The sequence below is a fragment of the Dreissena polymorpha genome, chromosome 4 (genome assembly GCF_020536995.1).
Source record: "Dreissena polymorpha isolate Duluth1 chromosome 4, UMN_Dpol_1.0, whole genome shotgun sequence".
In the NCBI taxonomy this organism is placed as follows: Eukaryota; Metazoa; Mollusca; class Bivalvia; order Myida; family Dreissenidae; genus Dreissena; species Dreissena polymorpha.
The window spans coordinates 29,672,481-29,695,012 of record NC_068358.1 but is presented as its reverse complement, the minus strand read 5'-3'; the positions used below and the strand labels follow the sequence as shown (position 1 = coordinate 29,695,012).

The 22,532-nt window shown below is 40.0% G+C and overlaps 1 protein-coding gene across 8 annotated transcripts in view; it reads left to right on the top strand.

Moving 5' to 3' along the window:
- Positions 1–22,119, top strand: part of LOC127880259 (E3 ubiquitin-protein ligase MYCBP2-like) — a 162,876-nt gene extending 140,757 nt beyond the window's left edge. For all 8 annotated transcript variants that reach the window (XM_052427579.1, XM_052427578.1, XM_052427576.1 and 5 more), the window contains 13 exons: positions 649–855; positions 1,588–1,728; positions 3,447–3,593; positions 5,445–5,535; positions 6,756–6,955; positions 7,660–8,028; positions 10,081–10,181; positions 13,011–13,161; positions 15,519–15,805; positions 17,488–17,695; positions 18,427–18,669; positions 19,900–20,032; positions 22,003–22,119. In XM_052427579.1, the coding sequence (XP_052283539.1) occupies positions 649–855; positions 1,588–1,728; positions 3,447–3,593; positions 5,445–5,535; positions 6,756–6,955; positions 7,660–8,028; positions 10,081–10,181; positions 13,011–13,161; positions 15,519–15,805; positions 17,488–17,695; positions 18,427–18,669; positions 19,900–20,032; positions 22,003–22,082 (2,358 nt within the window). In that variant the 3' untranslated portion in view covers positions 22,083–22,119. The remainder of the gene's footprint in view (positions 1–648; positions 856–1,587; positions 1,729–3,446; positions 3,594–5,444; positions 5,536–6,755; positions 6,956–7,659; positions 8,029–10,080; positions 10,182–13,010; positions 13,162–15,518; positions 15,806–17,487; positions 17,696–18,426; positions 18,670–19,899; positions 20,033–22,002) is intronic.
- The last annotated feature ends 413 nt before the right edge of the window (positions 22,120–22,532 follow it).

Here is a 22,532-nt window from a genome sequence, read left to right as displayed (position 1 = left end):
TATGAAATTTTGTCAGAATGTTTATCTTGATGAAATCTGGGTTGGGATTGTATTTGGGTCATCTGGGGTCAAGAACTAGGTCACTAGGTCAAATAATAGAAAAACCTTGTGTAGACAATAGAGGTCACAGTTTTCATCCAATCTTTATAAAATTTGATCAGAATGTTTATCTTGATGAAATCCAAGTTGGGATTGTATTTGGGTCACCTGGGGTCAAAAACTAGGTCACTAGGTCAAATAATAGAAAAACCTTGTGTAGACAATAGAGGTCACAGTTTTCATCTTATCTTTATGAAATTTGGTCAGAATGTTTATCTTGATGAAGTCTGGGTTGGGATTGTATTTGGTTAATCAGGTGAGCGATTCAGGGCCATCATGGCCCTCTAAATGGGCTTAATTCATGTGCATAAAGAGTCGTTTCAGATTAGTCTGTGCAGTCTGAACAGGCGAAGCAGGGATGAATCTTTACGCCTTAAGTGGACTTTTTTAAAGAGGAGACTTCCTTTAAGCGAAACAAGAATTTTAAAGGAGAAATTGATGTCCCTGATTAGCCTCTGCGAATTTCACAGGCTAATCTGGGATGACACTTTAGGCACTTGCAGTAAGCCCATATATCCCATAACGAGGCCCTTATTTACCTACCACCAGGCCCTGAACTGGCTGCTGCGCATGGTCACTCAGGCCACATGCATCCACGACATCCTCTGGTTCTTTGTGTCTGCCCTCGTCCCATTGGATGATGAGGTGGAGGAGGAGGAGGTCAAGGTCGCTGACAAGGTCGAGCCAGGGGGCGCTGCAGTGGCAGCACCACTTCCTGTCAACAAGGAGAAAAAAGACCCAAAGAAAGAACAGGAGGTCAGAGTTTTTGAGACAAATAAATGTCATTTTCTGCCCAAAGAATACACTCATGTGAATATCGAACATAATTGACAATTGTGACTGAACAACAAATTTGTTCCATGATTGCCAGTGATTACACTGTGCTTTTTATTTAAAAATGTCTTGACCATTTGAGATGAAAGTTGTCAAACATGATGACAAGCATATTTATATAGGACTTTCAGCAATAAAATATCTGACCAAAATTGTAAATCTTGTTCTGGCGTGAGGATTTTCTGCAAATATGCCAATATTTTTTGTGTCTGGATCATTTGTGCGTAATTTTAAGGTCAAAATTGTATAGGGGTTGGGTTAACTCCCATTTTTAGCTATTTTCCATTTGGTAAAATGTTTATATTACCATGCAATTCACTTTTTGTGTCTTGTTTCTTGCAAAATTTCATATCTGCTAATGCTAAAGCATGTTTTATTTTGCTTGTCCACTGACAATTTGCGTCTCTTGTACATTTATCAAATTGATTCAATCTGGCATATTCAAAATATTTGGCTGAAAATGAATACTATAAATACTAAGACACACACAAAGTCAACAAATGTGATAAATCTGTAAAAACAAAAGGTCAATTCCAAATGTTGTAATAATAGGTAGAGACATCAGAAAAGTTTTATTAGGTGACCATATGTGATTCAGGGCTCACAATCTTGTGTTAGTTTTAATCCTTGGTATAATTGTCTGTGTGTGTACAGGAGGTTCCAGTGTGTGACCATCCGATGGCAGATATCACCATCGCTGGAAAGGCCGTGGACCCCCTACCTGAGACGTTCCATAGCTTCCTACAGAGCATAGCTGACGTCACCATGTCCCTGCCCATTGGATCAGATATACAGGTGGGGGAATGATCTTTTATTTATGAACTGCAGTCTCGGAAAACTGGGCTTTATGCATGTGTGTAGTGTTGTTCCAAATAAGCCTTTGAAGTTCGTACAGTAGTGTCCTCTCAAATAAGCCTGTAAAGTCCGCTTATGCTAATCAGGGATGACACTTTCCTCTTTTATTGAATTTTTTGTTTAAAGGAGGTCAAAAGTGGAGTTAATGCGGAAAGTGTCGTCCCTGATTATCATTAGCAGACTTTACAGGCTTATCTGAGATGACACTATGCATTTAGCTCCATTTTCTCAGAGCATGTCTCATATGACCCAGAAGTCATTTAATAGCACAGAGTGTTAAATGGTTGAACTAGAAACCTATGTAACATAAATAGAGGGAAAATTGGTTTCCTTTTTCATGGGTACTTATTGGTTGAGAACATGTTGATCCATTTTTGCTTCTTTTATACAATCTTATTTTTATGCAAAATACAAGTACCACAAACATTTTACACAAAAATGTAGTCTATTGGGTCAGCCAATAACCATAGGCAGTGCACTGCCATTTTTTTTAATCTGGTAAATGCCACTCTCAATCTGGGGAACAATTTATAATTCCCAATTGCTGTTCCAGAAAAATCACCAGAAAAAGTAAAAGTGTGTAAGTTTTCGAAATTGCGTTTTTGTTTTATGATCAGCTACAAGTGATTTGTTTTTTGTGATTTGTTTTTTGTTTCCACAAGCACCTTGTTGTATTAATTTAGATTAAATAAAACAGTGTGCATGATCAATAAGATCAATTAAGTCATTTCTGTTTTCATTTTCTAGAGATGTCTCTGACAACATTTTTATTATTCTTTTAAGTTAAAAGACTGCCTATCTGTCAATAAAATGAGTCACAACAATAATTTATGGACTGCGTATAAAATTAAAATAGAACATCAGCCTCATGAATGCCTGCCATTGTCCAAATGAGGCTAAAAGAAAACTTAAACTGTTGATTATGGTCGCCCTGAGACAGTGTCAAACGAGGCCCTAGAAGTCACTTGTCAGGATCTCAGTTTTATTGAACAATAACATGTCTCTGATGAAGAGTGTCAATCCCAAAAAAGGCATGTAAAAGTATATTTAAATTGGGTTGTGCAATGTAGTACTGGTACAAAACAATTACAAATACCCAAAATTCCTATGCCCCCGGATGGAAAGATCGGGGGTATATTGTTTTTGGCCTGTCTGTCGCTGTATGTGTGTGTCCCAAAACTTTAACCAAAACTTTAACCTTGGTCATAACTTTTGCAATATTCAAGATAGCAATTTGGTATTTGGCATGCATGTGTATCTCATGGAGCTGCACATTTTGAGTGGTGAAAGGTCAAGGTCATCCTTCAAGATCAAAGGTCAAAAAATACATTCAAAAACTTTAACCCAAACTTTAACCTTCTTCATAACTTTTGCAATATTGAAGATAGCAACTTGATATTTGGCATGCATGTGTATCTCATGGAGCTGCAAATTTTGAGTGGTGAAAGGTCAAGGTCATCCTTCAAGGTCAAAGGTCAAATTTATGGCTTCAAAGCGGCGCAATAGGGGGCATTGTGTTTCTGACAAACACATCTCTTATTCTCAATTGAGTCTGCACCGATACTTTATCCAATTGGGCAAAAATAATCCTAAAAAATAATCCCTGTTGCACGATTGTTTTTACTTAACTGTCTACTGCAGTATACATTTTTCTTCAGCAAATGGCGTTGCGCTGTTTCTGTATGAAGTTCCGCCAGTCTGACCACCAGTTCCTACACGAGAGCCACGTGTTCTCCAACATCAGTCAGATCCTGAGCAAGTCAGACGAGCTGGCAGAGGAGGCCAAGAATGGAGTTGTAGATCAGGTAACTGATGTGAGCAAGTCAGATGAGCTGGCAGAGGAGGCCAAGAATGGAGTTGTAGATCAGGTAACTGATGTGAGCAAGTCATACAAGCTGGCAGAGGTCGCCAAGAATGGAGTTGTAGATCAGGTAACTGATGTGAGCAAGTCATATGAGCTGGCAGAGGAGGCCAAGAATCGAGTTGTAGATCAGGTAACTGATGTGAGCAAGTCAGACGAGCTGGCAGAGGAAGCCAAGAATGGTGTCGTAGATCAGGTAACTGATATGAGCAAGTCAGACGAGCTGGCAGAGGAGACCAACAATGGAGTTGTAGATCAGGTTATTGATGTGAGCAGGTCAGACAAGATGGCAGAGGAGGCCAAGAATGGAGTAATAGATAGGGTAAGTGATGTGAGCAAGTCAGACAAGCTGGCAGAGAAGGCCAAGAATGGAGTTGTAGATCAGGTAACTGATGTGAGCAAGTAGGATGAGCTGGCACAGAAGGCCAAGAATGGAGTTGTAGATCAGGTAACTAATGTGAGCTCTGTCGAGCTGGCAGAGGAGGCCAAGAATGGAGTTGTAGATCAGGTAATAGATGTGAGCAAGTCAGATGAGCTGGCAGAGGAGGCCAAGAATGGAGTTGTAGATCAGGTAACAGATGTGAGCTCTGTCGAGCTGGCACAGAAGGCCAAGAATGGAGTTGTAGATCAGGTAACTGATGTGAGCAAGTAGGATGAGCTGGCAAAGAATGCCAAGAATGGAGTTGTAGATCAGGTAACAGATGTGAGCTCTGTCGGGCTGGCACAGAAGGCCAATAATGGAGTTGTAGATCAGGTAACTGATGTGAGCTCTGTTAACCCTTCCAGCTCAGATATTTTCTTTGAAATGTTTAAGTCTCTTTGAAAGCTGAAGTATCATAAGATTTCTGTTGTAAAAGCTTCATTTCAAACCCTGAAGTATTAATGAGCAGTGAACAGCATAAAACCTGAAAAGCCTGCAAGTTACGTGCAGGCTGGTCTGGTTTTATGCTGTTTGCAAAAAATCATTTTCACTTGCCTTCTGAGCGGTAAAGGGTTAATTGGTATAGGACAACCCGTACTTGCTTCTCACAAATTATATGTTAGTTTACATCAATAGGTGTTAAGCTGAGTTTTTCCACTAGCAAAAGATCATAACAATAAAATAAGAACAAGTTTAAGTATAATGTAGTTGGAAAGTTTTTCTATGATAAAAACAAAAAAGAAAAAGCACTTTTACTTTGCCTCTAATAGGTAATTGTTTAGCTTGTTAGCTTCAAAATCCTAAGTCGTATTTAAATGCTTTTGAGTCTTTGGTAGAACCAGTACTTGGTGTCTTTTGGGGAGATCTAATGACCGCTCCCACCGTGGGGATCAAACCCCTTACCTCTCGATTGCTAGGCTGACACCATACCCATTGAGCCATGGCAAACTCCATAGGTGAAATATGTTGCAATGCTATTACCAGCTCCATATCCTTCCTCTGGGAAGGACTATAGCTTAAAATACTCAAACAAATATAGTGGCTATTGATTAGATAGCTGAGGTATTGTGGAGACACCTGTTATTAGCACACCATATCCACATTTTCTCATTTATATTTACATAAGAGTTGCATTGTGGGAAAATACGGCTTAATGCATATGTGTTAAATGTTGTCCCAAATTGGCTTTAGCAATCTGCACAGACTAATCATGTATGACACTTAACACTTTTATGGTATTTTTCATCTAAAGAAAGTCTCTTCTTAAAGAAAATCCAGCTAAGGTGGAAAGTGTCGCCCCTGATTCACCTGTGCATTAAGCCCTGTTTTCCCATGGCAAGGCTCACATCTACATGTAGCTTCTTCTTTCTACAGTCCCACTACAAGCTGATTGCTTTGAAGGACTTGACACCTAACGCAGAAATCAAGGCCTCCAGTCGTCAGGCCATGATAGCCAGTCTCACTGGTGAGTAGACTTACCCCCTCCCCCCAACACACACTAATTGTAACACCCATCCCCCCCAGCGGGGTTATCTTAACACCCCTTTCCCTAATACATATTTTCTTTACAACTCTCACCCCAACACAGACTCATCTTAACCCCCATTTCAAACACATTAATCTAAATACCCCTGCTCACAAACATAAACTGTAAGAACACCACTGTGATGTTTAACATATGTACATGACCTGACACCTAAAATCACTGCTTTAGTCTCAAACACTTAAAACAAGCTAAATTATTTATTAACCTGTATTGTTTAAATCAACCATGTCTTAGCTTTTATAAGCCATATTTGTTGTTTTTTTGTTTTTAGTTTGAAAAAAACAAAAAAAAACCTGTTGGCTATTAAAAAGTGGAGAAATAAAGCAAAAGCCCCTTTAGCTATGATTAAATGTCATTGAAGATGGTTTTTTTATTAGAATGTCAACATGAATTGATAAAATCCAATGCCAGCTGCATATGTCATAAGACCCATTTTGGCATTACACAGCTCATAAGGCTAATTTTCCCATGACAAAGCTCATTAGACCCATTTTTGCTGTGGCGCAGCTCGTTAGACCTATTTTGGCATGACGCAGCTCATAAGACCCATTTTGGCAAAATGTAGCTCACAAGACCTATTTTGGCATGATGTAGCTCACAAGACCCATTTTGGCATGATGCAGCTCACAAGACCCATTTTGGCATGACGTAGCTCACAAGACCCATTTTGGCATGATGCAGCTCACAAGACCCATTTTGGCATGATGCAGCACACATGACCCATTTTGGCATGACGCAGCTCACAAGACCCATTTTGGCATGACGTAGCTCACAAGACCCATTTTGGCATGACGTAGCTCACAAGACCCATTTTGGCATGACGTAGCTCACAAGACCCATTTTGGCATGACGTAGCTCACAAGACCCATTTTGGCATGACGCAGCTCACAAGACCCATTTTGACATGATGCAGCTCACAAAACCCATTTTGGCAAAACATAGCTCACAAGACTAATTTTGGCATGAAGCAGCTCACAAGACCCAATTTGGCATGACGCAGCTCACAAGACTAATTTTGGCATGAAGCAGCTCACAAGACCCATATTGGCATGACATAGCTCACAAGACTAATTTTGCATGAAGCAGCTCATAAAACCTATTTTTCTATGACACTCAATACTGACCTCTGTGTTACACAGACAACTCAACGGAGACATTCTGGGAGAGTGGAGATGAGGATCGTAACAAGCTGAAGACCCTCACAATCACCTGCCAGGGGGCGGCCAATCCACGCATCGTCTATGTGCACATTGATAACACTCGGGACCTCGGGAACAAGGTCACCAATGTCATGTTCAGTGCTGGAGCGTCAACTGACGATATGAAAAAAATTCTGCAGGTGAGAGGGGATAGTTGAAATTAAGTTATACACATTTGTCCTAAATGTTACCTGTACTTTATTGCTTCTCATTAAATGGTTGTTATTTACGATACTGCACATGGTATTCAAAGTAAAATTATGTTCTTTTCTACTCAATTTGCTGTTATGTTCCTGATTAGAATTGTATGCTATTTACATTGAAAAACAAATTAGGAAAATATTTGTTGTGTAATTAACCATATAATATGGGAATGTAATTACTATTTGCATATTAAAAATAGTTGAAATAGTATAACAGATATGAAGTCTGTCTTGCAATGTGTAGGCTGAGAGTTGGATCCGAACTCTTTTATGTGTATCAAATGGTACTGAAAACATCGCACTCAAATAAGTGTCTCAATAACCTCTAGGCTAGCTTTAGATCTTAATTTAATAAGTTGTAAATAAATAAATGCACCAGGCTCTTGGAAAACGGAGCTTAGTGCATGTGCAGAGTGTTGTCCCAGATTAGCCTGTGCAGTCCACAGAGGCTTATCATGAACACCTTCCGCTTTTATGGATTTTTTTGTTTCTTCTAAACAAAAATCCAGTCTAAGTGGAAAGTGTTCTCCCTCATAAGCCTGTGCGGACAACACTTTACGCATAATTATGCTTTAGGCCTGGTTTTCACCAAGCTTGGTTCATATGTAAATGTTTATAATTGAGAATATTACTTTTGTCAGTTGGAGGTGGATACTCGTCATATCGGATGGATTAATTGCCCGATCCCTGAGGAGGAGTGCAAGTGTCTGCAGCTGTCTCTGCGCGGGCCAGACCACAGCCTGCGTGTGCGCCAAGTCAAGGTGCTCGGAGACTCGATCCAGCTCCCCATCCGGCGCAGTGCATCACTCATCCAGCAGACAAACTGTGAGGCGGAGACTCTGAAGGTGTTTCGGCTGCTGACCTCTCAGGTGTTTGGCCGACTGATAGACAGGCTGGACAAGCATAGTCTGGACACGGCTGACCAGCGGGACAGTGACCCTGACCTCAAAGAGCACATGGTTGGCATCCTGTTCAGTCGCAGTGGAAAGCTGTCCCATCTGCAGAAACAGGTAACTTTGGAATACCATTTAGCCGTTTATGGTGGATTTTATATATAAACATAATCATTTGTTCATTTCCACAATTACCAAGGATACCACTATGTTAATGTCCTAAATTTTACATACCTACAGCCAAAGTTTTGCACTCTGGTGTAGATTTTTCTTGCATAAATACTAAATAAATCTACTGAATGATTGATGAACTGGTTATATTTTCGAGAAAAGGTTAACTTAAAATGTTTTTTTATCCCCCGCCATAGGCGGAGGGATATTGGTTTGGCGTTGTCCGTCCGTCTTTCCGTCCTTCCGTACGTCCGTCCTGCACTTTTGTGTCCGGAGCCATATCTTGGAAGTGCTTTGGTGGATTTTATTGAAACTTGGTATGAGTATATATATATGGATAAGAGGATGATGCACGCCAAATGGCATTGTACACCATCTGTTAATAACGGAGTTATGGCCCTTTTTATCTTAAAAAAATGCTTTTTTGTGTCCGGAGCCATATCTTTGAAAATGCTTTGGCGGATTTCATTGAAACTTGGTATGAGTATATAATATGGATAAGAGGATGATGCACGTCAAATGGCATTGTACACCATGGGATAATAACAGAGTTATGGCCCTTTGTATCTTGAAAAAATGCTTTTTGTGTGTGTCCAGAGCCATATCTTGCAAGTGCTTTGACGGATTTCATTGAAACTTGGTATGAGTATATATATATATATTTGCAGGGGATATCAATTCAACGAATTTGCTTGTTTAACATTGTTTTCCTAGAATGAATCATTTGGCTTGTTATGCCCCCGGTAGGGTGGCATATAGCAGTTGAACTGTTCGTCAGTCAGTGTGTCAGTACGTGTGTATTTCAGTCTGTCCGTCCGGAAAAAAAAACTTAAACGTTTGCCATAACTTTTGCATTATTGAAGATAAAAACTTGATATTTGGCAAGCAAGTGCATCTCACGGAGCTGTACATTTTGAGTGGTGAAAGGTGAAGGTTAAGGTCATCCTTCAAGGTCAAATGTCTAATAAATGGCGTCTGTCCGTCCGTCCAAAAACTTTAACATTGGCCATAACTTTTTCACTATTGAAGATAGCAACTTGATATTTGGCATGCATGTGTATCTCATGGAGCTGAACATTTTGAGTGGTGAAAGGTGAAGGTCAAGTTCATCCTTCAAGGTCAAATGTCAAATATATGGCGTCTGTCCGTCCGAAAACTGTAACATTGGCCATTACTTTTTCAATGTTGAAGATAGCAACTTGATATTTGGCATGCATGTGCATCTCACGGAGCTGCACATTTTTAGTTGTGAAAGGTGAAAGTCAATGTTATTCTTCAAGGTCAAATGTCTTATATCTGGTGTCTGTCCGTCCGTCCAAAAACATTGGCCATAACTTTTTCAATATTGAAGATAGCAACTTGATATTTGGCATTCATGCGTATCTCATGAAGCTGCACATTTTGAGTGGTGGAAGTTCAAGGTCAAGGTCATCCTTCAAGGTCAAAGGTCAAAAAAATAAATTCAAAGCGGCGTTCTCATGAAGCTGCACATTGTGCGTGGTGGAAGTTCAAGGTCAAGGTCATCTTCAAGGTCAAAGGTAAAAAAATTAATAAAATTTCAAAGCAGAGTTCTCATAAAGCTGCACATTGAGAGTGGTGGAAATTCAAGGTCAAGTTCATCCTTCAAGGTCAAAAGTAAAAAAAATAACAAATTTCAAAGCAGCGCAATAGGGGGCATTGTGTTTCTGACCAACACATCTCTTGTTTTTTTCAAGTTTTACATTCTGCCAATAAACGCTTTCCCTTGCTTAAAACAACATGCCATGCAAAAATAGTTTGACTGGTTATTTTTTTTTTAGTGACCTATTGCATTCCAAAAAAATACAACATATTGTAATTCATAATCAGTGCTTTGAAAGAGTCACAAAATCAGTGCATTAAAGGAGTCAAACAAGTGACTCTCATTAAGGTTTGAAGTTGAAAGGAACAAGTGCATGAAAGTGTTGTATTCTTCATATTGTGTTCTTATATTTCACATTATGTTACTGATGGCTGCAGGTTTGCTCGCACATTGTGCAAGGCATCAAGAAGGAGACTGTACGAGTCCGTGATGAATGGGAGACATGTCTTCTGCTGAAACAGGACCCATATGAGAACAGGTTAACCATTAACCACTTAGATACATATTTAACCCTTTACCACTTGGAAACGTATTAAACCCTTTACCACTTAGATACATATTTAACCCTTTACCACTTGGAAACGTATTAAACCCTTTACCACTTAGATACATATTTTACCCTTTACCATATGTATTTTGACGCATTTGTATTCCCTTGGACCTTTCTTAATAAATTCAAGTTTAAAAGGCTTCATTTTCAACCCTAAGTTACTGAAGAGCAGCAAACAGCATAAAACAGGAACAGATTGCGAGTTACTCACAGGCCGTTCTGGTTTTATTGTGGTTGCAAAAGCCATTTTTACTTTGCTTCTTATGGGGGAAAGGGTTAATTCTACACACTAGTATTCATGTGACCCTGTTATTGTGATCTCCAGCTTGTGTTTGATCGGTCAAGATTAGAGCCAAGAATCTCTTTGCATTGGGCATTTAAATGGTGACAAACTTTTGTATCTGGTATCACACTTTAAAACCAAGTTTCCTGTTCAACTTTAAAAATGTGTTTCAAGCTGTGATATGGGTATTAATTTTTTATTTTCTGATTTAACAAGCTATTAGATCATAAAGTTATTTTTATACTAGAACATTTTATTATGACAGTATAATGGTCAGTGTTAATTAGGCAATTGCATTATTATCAATTCATATTACTACATCCATTTGCATGATTATGCCCCCCTTCGAAGAAGAGGGGGTATATTGTTTTGCACTTGTCTGTCGGTCGGTCGGTCCGTCCGTCCACCAGATGGTTTCCAGTTGATAACTCAAGAACGCTTAGGCCTAGGATCATGAAACTTTATAGGTACATTGATCATGACTGGCAGATGATCCCTATTTATTTTCAGGTCACTAGGTCAAAGGTCATGGTCACAGTGACTCGAAACAGTAAAATGGTTTCCAGATGATAACTCAAGAATTCTTACGCCTAGGATCATGAAACTTCATAGGAACATTGATCATGACTGACAGATGACCTCTATTGATTTTCAGGTCACTAGGTCAAAGGTCAAGATCACAGTGACTTGAAACAGTAAAATGGTTTCAGGATGATAACTCAAGAATGCTTACGCGTATGATCATGAAACTTCATAGGTACATTGATAATGACTGGCAGATAACCCCTATTGATTTTCAGTTCACTAGGTCAAAGGTCAAGTCACAGTGACTCAAATAGTAAAATGGTTTACGGATGATAACTCAAGAATACACTAGGATCATGAAACTTCATAGGTACATTGATCATGACTGGCAGATAACCCCTATTCATTTTCAGGTCACTAGGTCAAAGGTCAAGGTCACAGTGACTCAAAACAGTAAAATGGTTTCCTGATGATAACTTAAGAATGCTTACGCCTAGGATCATGAAACTTCTTAGGTACATTGATCATGACTGGCAGATGACCCCTATCGATTTTCAGGTCACTAGGTCAAAGATCAAGGTCACAGTGACAAAAAACGTATTTACACAATGGCTGCCACTACAACTGACAGCCCATATGGGGGGCATGCATATTTTACAGATAGCCTTTGTTTATATACAGTTACATGCCATAATCCTATTCAGGTCTAATGACATGTTCTGTTTTGAGCTGGTCTCCATGTTTCAGGTCCAATGACATGTTCTGTTTTGAGCTGGTTTCCATGTTTCAGGTCCAATGACATGTTCTGTTTTGAGCTGGTCTTCATGTTTCAGGTCCAATGACATGTTCTGTTTTGAGCTGGTCTCCATGTTTCAGGTCCAATGACGTGTTCTGTTTTGAGCTGGTCTCCACGTTTCAGGTCCAATGACATGTTCTGTTTGAGCTGGTCTTCATGTTTCAGGTTCAATGACATGTTCTGTTTTGAGCTGGTCTCAAGATGTCAGGTCCAATGACATGTTCTGTTTTGAGCTGGTCTCCATAGTTCAGGTCTAATGACATGTTCTGTTTTGAGCTGGTCTCAAGGTTTCAGGTCCAATGACATGTTCTGTTTTGAGCTGGTCTCTATGTTTCAGGTCCAATGACATGTTCTGTTTTGAGCTGGTCTTTATGTTTCAGGTCCAATGACATGTTCTGTTTTGAGCTGGTCTCCATGTTTCAGGTCTAATGACATGTTCTGTTTTGAGCTGGTCTCCATGTTTCAGGTCTAATGACATGTTCTGTTTTGAGCTGATCTTTATGTTTCAGATCTAATGACGTGTTCTGTTTTGAGCTGGTCCCCATGTTTCAGGTCCAATGACGTGTTCTGTTTTGAGCTGGTCTCCACGTTTCAGGTCCAATGACATGTTCTGTTTGAGCTGGTCTTCATGTTTCAGGTTCAATGACATGTTCTGTTTTGAGCTGGTCTCAAGATGTCAGGTCCAATGACATGTTCTGTTTTGAGCTGGTCTCCATAGTTCAGGTCTAATGACATGTTCTGTTTTGAGCTGGTCTCAAGGTTTCAGGTCCAATGACATGTTCTGTTTTGAGCTGGTCTCTATGTTTCAGGTCCAATGACATGTTCTGTTTTGAGCTGATCTTTATGTTTCAGATCTAATGACGTGTTCTGTTTTGAGCTGGTCTCCATGTTTCAGGTCCAATGACATGTTCTGTTTTGAGCTGGTCTCCATGTTTCAGGTCTAATGACATGTTCTGTTTTGAGCTGGTCTCCATGTTTCAGGTCCAATGACATGTTCTGTTTTGAGCTGGTCTACATGTTTCAGATCTAATGACGTGTTCTGTTTTGAGCTGGTCTCCATGTATCAGGTCCAATGACGTGTTCTGTTTTGAGCTGGTCTCCATGTTTCAGGTCCAATGACATGTTCTGTTTTGAGCTGGTCTCCATGTTTCAGGTCCAATGACATGTTCTGTTTTGAGCTGGTCAGCATGGTGACAGCCCTGACGGGGTCAGGTGTAGGTCGGGTGTACTTGGCCCAGCAGAGTGGGCTCCTCAAGGACCTGTTCTCTCTGCTGCATACTGCCTCGCCCCGGGTCCAGAGACAGGTAAGTTTGGGGCAATGTAAGACACATAGCTGTACAATTGTTAATATTTGTGGGCATGAAATTTTGTTATTGTTTTTAGCTCACATGAGCACAAGGTGCTCATGGTGAGCTTTTGTGATCGCCTTTTGTCCGTCGTGCGTCGTCAACTTTTTGCCTTGTGAACACTCTAGAGGCCACATTCATTGTCTGATCTTAATGAAATTTGGTCAGAACATTTGTCCCATTTATACCACGACTGAGTTCGAAACTCTGTCACGCTGGGTCAAAAACTAGGTTTCTAGGTCAAAAAAAAGGAAAACCTTGTGAACACTGTAGAGTCACATTTGATGCCCAATCTTCATGTAACTTTGTCAAAATGTTTGTCTAAATGAAATGTTGGTTGAGTTCAAAAATAGTTCCGGTCCGTTGAAAAACATGGCCGCCACGGGGCGGGGCAGTATTCCTTATATGGCTTTAGAGAAACCTTGTGAACACTCTTAAAGTCACAATTTTTGCCCAATCATCATGAAACTTGGTCAAAAGATTGGTTTTATTGACATCTCGGACGAGTTCGAAAATGGTCCAGATCGGTGAAAAAACATGGCCGCCAGGGGGCAGGGCAGTTTTCCTTATACAACCGGAACCATTTTCGAACTCATCAAAGATATAATTGGGAGTAATCTTATGCCCAAGTTTCATGATGATCGGACAATAAATGTGGCCTCTAGAGTGTTAACAAGGTTTTACTAAAGCATGATATATAGCCATATTAGGAAAAATGCCCTGTCTCCTGGTGGCCATGTTTTTTTTAACAACGGAAACCATTTTCGTACTCATCCAATATATTATTAGGACAAATCTTCTGACCAAGTTTCATGAAGATCAGAAAATAAATGTGGCCTCTAGAGTGTTAACAAGGTTTTACAATAGCCATATAAGGAAAAATGCCCCGACCCCTGGCGGCCATGTTTTTCAACCAACCAGCACCATTTTTGTACTCGTCCATGATATTATTGGGATGAATCTTCATACCAAGTTTCATGAAGATCAGACAATAAATGTGGCCTCTAGAGTGTGAACAAAAATTTACTATAGCCATATAAGGAAAAATGCCCCGCCCCTTGGTAGCCATGTTTTTCAAGCAACCTTAACCATTTTTGAACCCATCCAAGATATCATTGAGACCAATCTTCTGACGAAATTTCATGAAGTCACAGTTTTCATCTAATCTTTATGAAATTTGGTTACAATGTTTATCTTGAGGAAATCTGGGTTGGGATTGTATTTGTATAGTCAGGTGAGCGATTCAGGACCATCATGGCCCTCTTGTTTTATCTTTTTAGCTCGACTATTATATATGAATATGAAATATTTATAGTGGAGCTATCCTACTCACCCCGGCGTCGGTGTTAGCGTTAGTGTGCAAATGCCCTTTGACATATTGCTTTCATATTTTGCATACCTCTTTACCAACATGACCCCAACCTATAAACAAGAGCAGACAACTCTATCAAGCATTTTGTAATAATTATGGCCCTTTTTCCACTTAGAATATGCATATTATTGATAAATCTATGTTAAAGTTTGCGTACCACCTCAAATATTTCCTATGTCCCTTGACATATTGCTTTCATATTTTGCAAACTTCTTTACCAACATGACCAACATGACCCCAATCTATAAACAAGAGCATACAACTGTATCAAGCATTTTGTAAGAATTATGGCCCTTTTTTGTCTTAGTAACTGAATATTTTGTTAAATTTTGTGTTTAGATCCACTTGACTTCTAAAGTATCAAAGCTATTGCTTTCAAACTTCAAATATTTTCTTACTATCATGAGGGTACTGTACCTGCAAAGTTCAATTTGACCTTGACCTTTGAATGACCTTGACTTTGAAGGTCAAGATTAAATTTTAGTTAAATTAATACTTTGACAAAACAACACTTACCTGAATACCACAATGGATTCCACCCAAACAATACCCCACGCCCCAACCCAGAATCTCTGCCCCCCCCCCCCTCCCCCCCCCCCCAAAAAAAAAAAAAATAGAAAAAAAAATCCTTTTTTATTTTTGAAAGATCATCTTATAAATGACTATTACCCCATGATGGCTTACGCTATACTGTCAAGCACTCGAATAGTCAAGCGTGCTGTCCTCTTACAGCTCTTGTTTATTTTTGATGGAGATGTGGGGTGGGCTGGGGTTAGGGTTGGTGTGGGATTGCTAAAATTGCAGGTCTGTGAACCAAATTATTAAAAAAAGGCCTGCAAACTTCTTCATAAATCTGTATTAATGGTTCTCACCTATTTCAATCCCACCTGAGGGTATGTCAGTATATATCGACGGTTCTCACCTGTTTCCTCATCCACCCCAGGTTGTGTCAGTACTACGGCGCGTGTTACCAGACGTGAAGCCCCAAGCACTGGCAGCCATATTGGGCGTGCCCACCCTCCCACCGGTGGAGTACAGCATCGTTAGTCTGGCCAGCAAGGACGATGATGAGCGCGGGTTCGACCCCCGCCGGCCCTGCATCCTGGACGTGTTCCTGGCTTGTATCGCCAAGGCGCTCACCGTGCAGATGAAGGTCAAGACTGCAGGGTCACATAAAGGGGTCACGTCTGTCACCCTCGGAGAGTGTCTGGGCAAGGAGGCGGGCATAGAGTGAGTGAGCTCAAAGTTACATGTTAACACTTGAGTATTTAGGTTGTGTGTGCATTTATTAAAATAGGATGTTAGGATGAATACATTAGTTCCAGTATGCAAAGTGCATTCAATAGATTGAAGTGTACCTCACTTAGTAAGCTGTTATGGCCTAATTAAACTTGTGCATAAAAAAGGATGCAAAAACAGAAAACATTCCAAGTGTATCATTAATGCTAATGGAGTTCAGAAATGCCACGTAAACTCTTTCCCACTTAGAAGCAAAGTGAAAATGGCTATGTGCAAACTGCATAAAACCCGAACAGCTTGCAAGTAACTCACAGTCTTTTCAGGTTTATGCTGTTTGCTGTTCATCAGTATTTAATAGTTTGAAATGAAGCCTTAAAAACTAGTAAGAAAGGTCTTAAATTAAATATAATTTTCATAGGGACTACAAATGCGCGAAAATACGTATCTAAGTGGTAAAAGGTTAACGTTGTCCAGCTTTATCAGAGCATGAGAGTGATTGTACCCACTCCTGTTCATAGACAATTGAGATAACATGGTTCATAATGGATTTTGTGTGTAATGCATTGGGATTTGTGTTCTGCTCAATTTACACAATTTACTAAGGTATACAATGTTAGCAATCATGTGCTGAGCAAGTCTTGAGGATCCTGGACATATGACGTGTTATGTGGAATCACTTAAATTTGTGGGGTACATATTTACAGCAATATCAATCGCAGGTCTACATACATGTATTTGTGTGGACTAAATTTCCTTCAATGCAATTTTTAAAACAAGTTTGTTATACAACAGTTTACTTACCCGGTAACATAATTTTTTATTGCAGTAATTGTTGTAGTAGGCTCTTGGCAGTTATTCAAATATCTACTTTTGTATTATGAGATGTAGACCACACATAATTTTAATCACATCCTGTCAAACTGAAACCTTTTCATTATTGATACTGTTTTTATTTATGCTCAACTTTGAGAGCGCAAATGCTTTAATAACATGGTATGGTGCATGATTTTTTTTCATAAGTATTACTACTGAGTTATCATACAATATTAATCATCTAAATGTTCTCGGTGTAAAGAATTTTTTATTTTACAAAAACAACCCGAATGTTTGGATAACATGAGATCATACATTTCAGCATTATTTTAGCACGCTGGGTCACGTTGGGTCAAAAACAAAGTTCATGAGGACAAATAAAATGATCTTTGGGAAAAGGGGGTTTTATGCATGGAGCGACACTTTCGGTATTTACTGGATTTTTGCAAAAAATAGATTTTCTGTAAACGAAAAATAGCATAAAAGCGGAAAGTGTTGTCCCTGATTAGCCTGTGCGGAATGCAGGTTTGCATTTTATAACCAGGCTGCTTCACATTTAATAGCCAGGCTGCTTCGCAATTAATAACCAGGCTGCTTCAAATTTAATAGCCAGGCTGCTTCACATTTAATAGTGGGGCTGTTTCACATTCAATAACAAGGCTGCTTCACATTTAATAACCAGGCTGCTTCACATTTAGTGGCCATACTGCCAGGCTTGTTACATTTTCTTGCCATTGAGTAATAATACAAGATTTCAAGCTTGCTTGATAATATTACTTAGTTTAAAGACTTACCGGAAAATAAAATGTTATTGATATTCTGCATATATGTACATAGCCCCTGTCTGACTGTGTTTCCAGTGCGACTGACCCCAGATGGTGGCTACGAGGCACCATGACCAGCAGCCTGGCCAACAATGTGGTGTCTCTCATCCAGGACATGGCGGTGGGCAAGCTCTCCGACACCTGGACCTCCATCACCAAGGCCGCCATTGCAGAGGCCATACTGGCCCTTACCAGACTGAGTGAGGGGCTCCGGGCACCTCAGGCCTGCAGCACAACTCCTGCTGTGAGTATCATGTGTGCATGGGGCATCTCTCTCATTATAGCCATAATATAGAGGGGTTATTTATTCTCCTTTCACTAATTTGTTTTCTGTTCAGCTTATTCGTCCTCCTTTTAACTTGGTTGTGAAGCTCATTTATCCCTCTTTCAGCTAATTTATCCTTCTTTCGCGTCATTGTCCTCCTTTCATTTTATGTGTCCTTTCATCTGATGTCCTCCTTGTTATTACTCAGCACATGGTTGTTATGTTTTGATGAATTCAGAACTGTCAGAAGCACATTTTCCTCCCGGAGTGCATTCTAAAATCCATAACCTGTATGGAAAAAGATTGAGTTTGAAGAGTTTTATAATAATGTATTACAAATCGTACCATGAGATAATATTCCAATCAGCTAATTGAATGAAGTTGATATGTTATCTGAAAACATTAAGATTATTTCTACATGCAATTTAGCTGTGCTCTTAGAAAACAGCTAAGTTCATGTGAGTATAGTGTCATCCCAGATTAGTTTGTGCAGTCTGCACTGGGCAATTCAGTGATGACACTCCGCCCTAAATGGATTTACCACTAAAAAGAGACTTCCTATAATTTAAAAATGACATTAAAGGGAAATGTTATCCCTGTATCCCTGATTATCCTGTGCAGACTGCACACTACGACATGCATTAAGCCCTGTTTTCTCAGAGCACCACTCAATCAAAAGCTAAGCTTTATTATTTATTGTCCATATTCAGCTGTGGCTTGCCCTGGCCTCCCTGTGCGTGTTGAATCAAGACCATGTTGAGCGCCTCACGTCCGGGGAATGGGTAAGCTCCCCTAATGGCACGCACGGCCAGCCCCGCCCCACTTGCGATAACCATGATGACAGTGAGACACCGGCCATCATCATGTGTGTAGACTGTGGCAGCAAGAACCTGTGTGCGGACTGCGACCGATTTCTGCATCTCAACAGGAAGATGCGTACTCACCAGAGACAGGTACAGACTGTGTTGCCAATATTAGTCACTTTTGCTCAGTTGCTGAAAAATGTAATGGCCAGTTAAGGTAACAGTCTGTTAAATTCAAACCCAATTGAAATTACTTTTTAAGCAATTTTATTATCAAACATTTCATAAGTATTTGCAGAAACAAATTTGTTATATACCATATTTAAAAGGGTAAACAATCAGGTCACATAAATAACTTTATCCAAAAATAAATGGCTGCTAGATTAACTGGCAGTAAATGTTTTTAGCAACCAGGCCCAGATGCTAATTTTTGTGGGTCCACTCAACCAAATTTTCAATGAACAATTACAACCAAAGTCTTATTTAGGATCCAATCAATATGCATGATTGTACAAATCCATAAAATGTAATGTCAAAGAAATAAAATCGATCCACAATACTGGTACATTGACTTAGTCAACACACATGTTATTTCCCAATAAAACCATACCTTATGCAAATTGACCTAAATCATTTTTCAACACGAAGTTGCCAATTGATGTCATTGAATTTCACAAATCTTTACAATGTTCCCTTTCATGTGTCATTTTTATGCCCCCAAAGGAGGGCATATAGCGATCGGACCGTCCGTCTGTCTGTCCGTCTGTCCTTCCGTCACACTTCGTGTTTTGGTTTCGCGTTTAGGTTTCGAAAAATGCTCATAGCTTCCATGTCCCTTCACATAGCAGCTTAATATTTGGCATGCATGTGCATCTCATGGAGTTGCACATTTTGAGCGGTGAAAGGTCAAAGTCATCCTTCAAGGTCAAAGGTATAAAAACATGTATCAAAGCGGCGCAGGAGGGGCATTGTGTTTCTGACAAACACATCTCTTGTTGAAATGAGATTTTTGTGTGCAAAACTTTGCCATGCAATGAAGGTGAAACCGAAATTAAAACAAGATTTCTACTACAGTGAATGACAGGAATGAAAGTCCGTTGTAGCCATTGTAGATTAAACAAATGCAGCTTTTACACATTTATTCACATGTACCTATCATAAGAATTAAGTCAATAAACTACAGTTGTCTGCATTTTATCTGTGTATGATCTGTCTGGAAAATACCGCCTTATTTATCCCCCCCTTCCTTCCCTCGAAATTGGTGCAAACCTGATCCCAAGAGCAGTGCAATCTCTGAATCTCTAACTCAGAGCAGTTCTTCTCAGAACACCCCCAGAGCAGTACTTCTCTGCCTGTCTGACCAGCTGAAATTGTTTGCAGGTGTTCAAGGAGGAAGAGGAGGCTATCAAGGTGGACCTCCACGAGGGCTGTGGGCGCACCAAGCTGTTCTGGATAATGGCCCTGGCTGACTCCAAGACACTCAAAGCCATGGTGGAGTTCAGAGAGGGAAAAGGTATCATAGGATGATTGAAACCTAAGTATGGGAAAACTGGGCTTAAAAAGCCTAATCAGGGATGACATTGCCTGCTCTTTTATAATTTTTCATTGGAAGAAAGTTTCAATAAACATAATCATGTCTAGGCGGAAAGTGTGGACCGCACAGCCTAATATAGGACGACACTTTCTAGAGATGCACTAGGCCTAGTTTCCCACAACCATGCTTCTTGTATTATGTCTCATCCATACAGTGTTTAGTAGACCTGTCAATAAGGCTTGATCGGTCATTGTTGGCTCACCAACTACTTAAATGTACTCCGGGTACTCTTAAGTATTCTTAAATGTACCCGGGGAAAATATGCTGAAATGTACCCGGGTATTCTAAAGCTTAATTGCTTGTTTTACGCCATTTTTTTTAAAGTAAGAAAAAAAAACAGTCATAAGTCTACCTGCTCATAAATCGGGGGGTAAAACATGATACGAAAATCGGAGATTTTGAATATGTCCACTTCATAAGTCGAGTCAGAAATTGTCTGTCCACGAATTTCATAAACAGACGCCATTTTAAATGTACGGGAAATACATGTGCCAAAAGCGTTGTCCCAGATTAGCTAGTGCAGTCAGCAGAAGCTTATCAGGGACTACAATTTTCAGCCTAAACAGGAAAAGACATCCTTCAAACAAAAAACTATGTAGTAGGGGAAAGTGTTTTTATGCCCCCGGATCGAAAGATCGGGGAGTATTTGTTTGGGCTTGTCTGTCTGTCATTGTATGTGTCTGTCTGTCTGTCTGTCTGTCTGTCTGTCTGTCTGTCTGTCTGTCTGTCTGTCATTGTATATGTGTGTCTGTCCCAAAACTTAAATTTTGGTCATAACTTTTGCAATATTGTTGATCACAGGCAGCAGTATCATAAATTTGCCCCCCCCCCCCCACCCCTGTGGGACCCCCCCCCCCCCCCCCCCCCCCCGAGCTTATCCCAGGGGTTCCAGATTGTTAAATGTACACCTATGGTGTATGGTTTGACTTTCAACAACAACAAATATTGACAAAAAATACACAGTTTGAAAAAATAACCCTTGTATACGTATTATATATACACTACTAACCGATCTCCTGCTCGGCTTTATACTCTTTATATTCACTTACATTGTACTTCTCTGCTACATGTCTGTGTTTTCTGCTGTCATACTTTGTCGATCGAATACTCCGGTTCTAAACGCCATATCATTGGCCAACACAATGAGATTAACCAACCAGATGACGCGTTATAAAATTAAAATGATGTACATGTGTAGATGAAACACTACCGAGTGACATATAGCGAGGAAAGTCAAATTTAATTGAATATTAAAGTTATAAGCCGAGCAGGAGATCGGTTAGTTGTGTAATCAGTTGCTTTACTGTCTTTTAACGAATCCGTTGGTTGTTGTCGGCAACTGCATGGGACATGTGTGTTTTCGATGAAAAAGGTAACGTCCGGTGGTTCCAACAATCTTTCAGCAATAAGGCATATAGTGCGTTTCATACCTTGTGTATATATAATACCTATACAGGGGTGATTTTTCAAACTGGTGTATGTTTGTCAATATTCGTTTGTTGAAAAGTCAACCATTACCACAATAGGTGTACATGTTATCAATCTGGAACCCCTGGGGTAAGCTCGAGGGGGGGGGGGGTAGGGTCCCAAGGGGAGGGGGGCAAATCTATGATTACTGCTGCCTGTGTTGTTGATAGCAACTTGAATATTTGGCAGCATGTGTATCTCATGGAGCTGCACATTTTGAGTGGTGAAAGGTCAAAGGTCCTCCTACAAGGTCAAGGTCAAATATGGCTTCAAAGCAGCACAGTAGGGGTAATTGGTTTCACAAACACAGCTCTTGTTCTTGATTAGCCTGTGCAGACTGCATCTGGGATGACACTTTATGCACATGCATTAAGCCTAGTTTTTCAAGAATCTGGCTCTACCCTGTGCTGTTCTTGCTGTAGGAAAGGCTGCTGGTCCTGCAGGGAAGGCAGGGCAGGCACCTGCAGATTCTGTGGTACCACCTCTAACACTGGCCTGTTAGCCATGGGCAATGTATGCGGGGACCCGATATGTCAGGTGAGTTGATAAAATGTCGCATTTTAGCCTGTAAATACTACTGTTTTCTTTTTGCAAACAAAAAAGTGTTGTTAATTATGTGCAGTGTTGTTTTCGCCCAAGGTCAGTTTCAAAAACTGTGTTTGCCAGTAGATTTATGCCTGATGAATGACATTTATTCTTTCACAATTAAGATTGCTCATTTATTAGCTTGGCGTTTTCGGAGAAAACCCGAGGTATTGTCATAGCCAGCTCGTCGTGCCATCTGGCGTCCGCGTCGTGCTTAAACCTTACATTGGCTCTAAAATCAAAGTGCTTCCACCTTCAACTTTGATGAAATTCATAGGTAGATGCACCATGATGAGTTTCTACACGCCACACCCATTTTGGGATCACTAGGTCAAAGGTCAAGGTCAATGTGACCCAATTTTTTTAT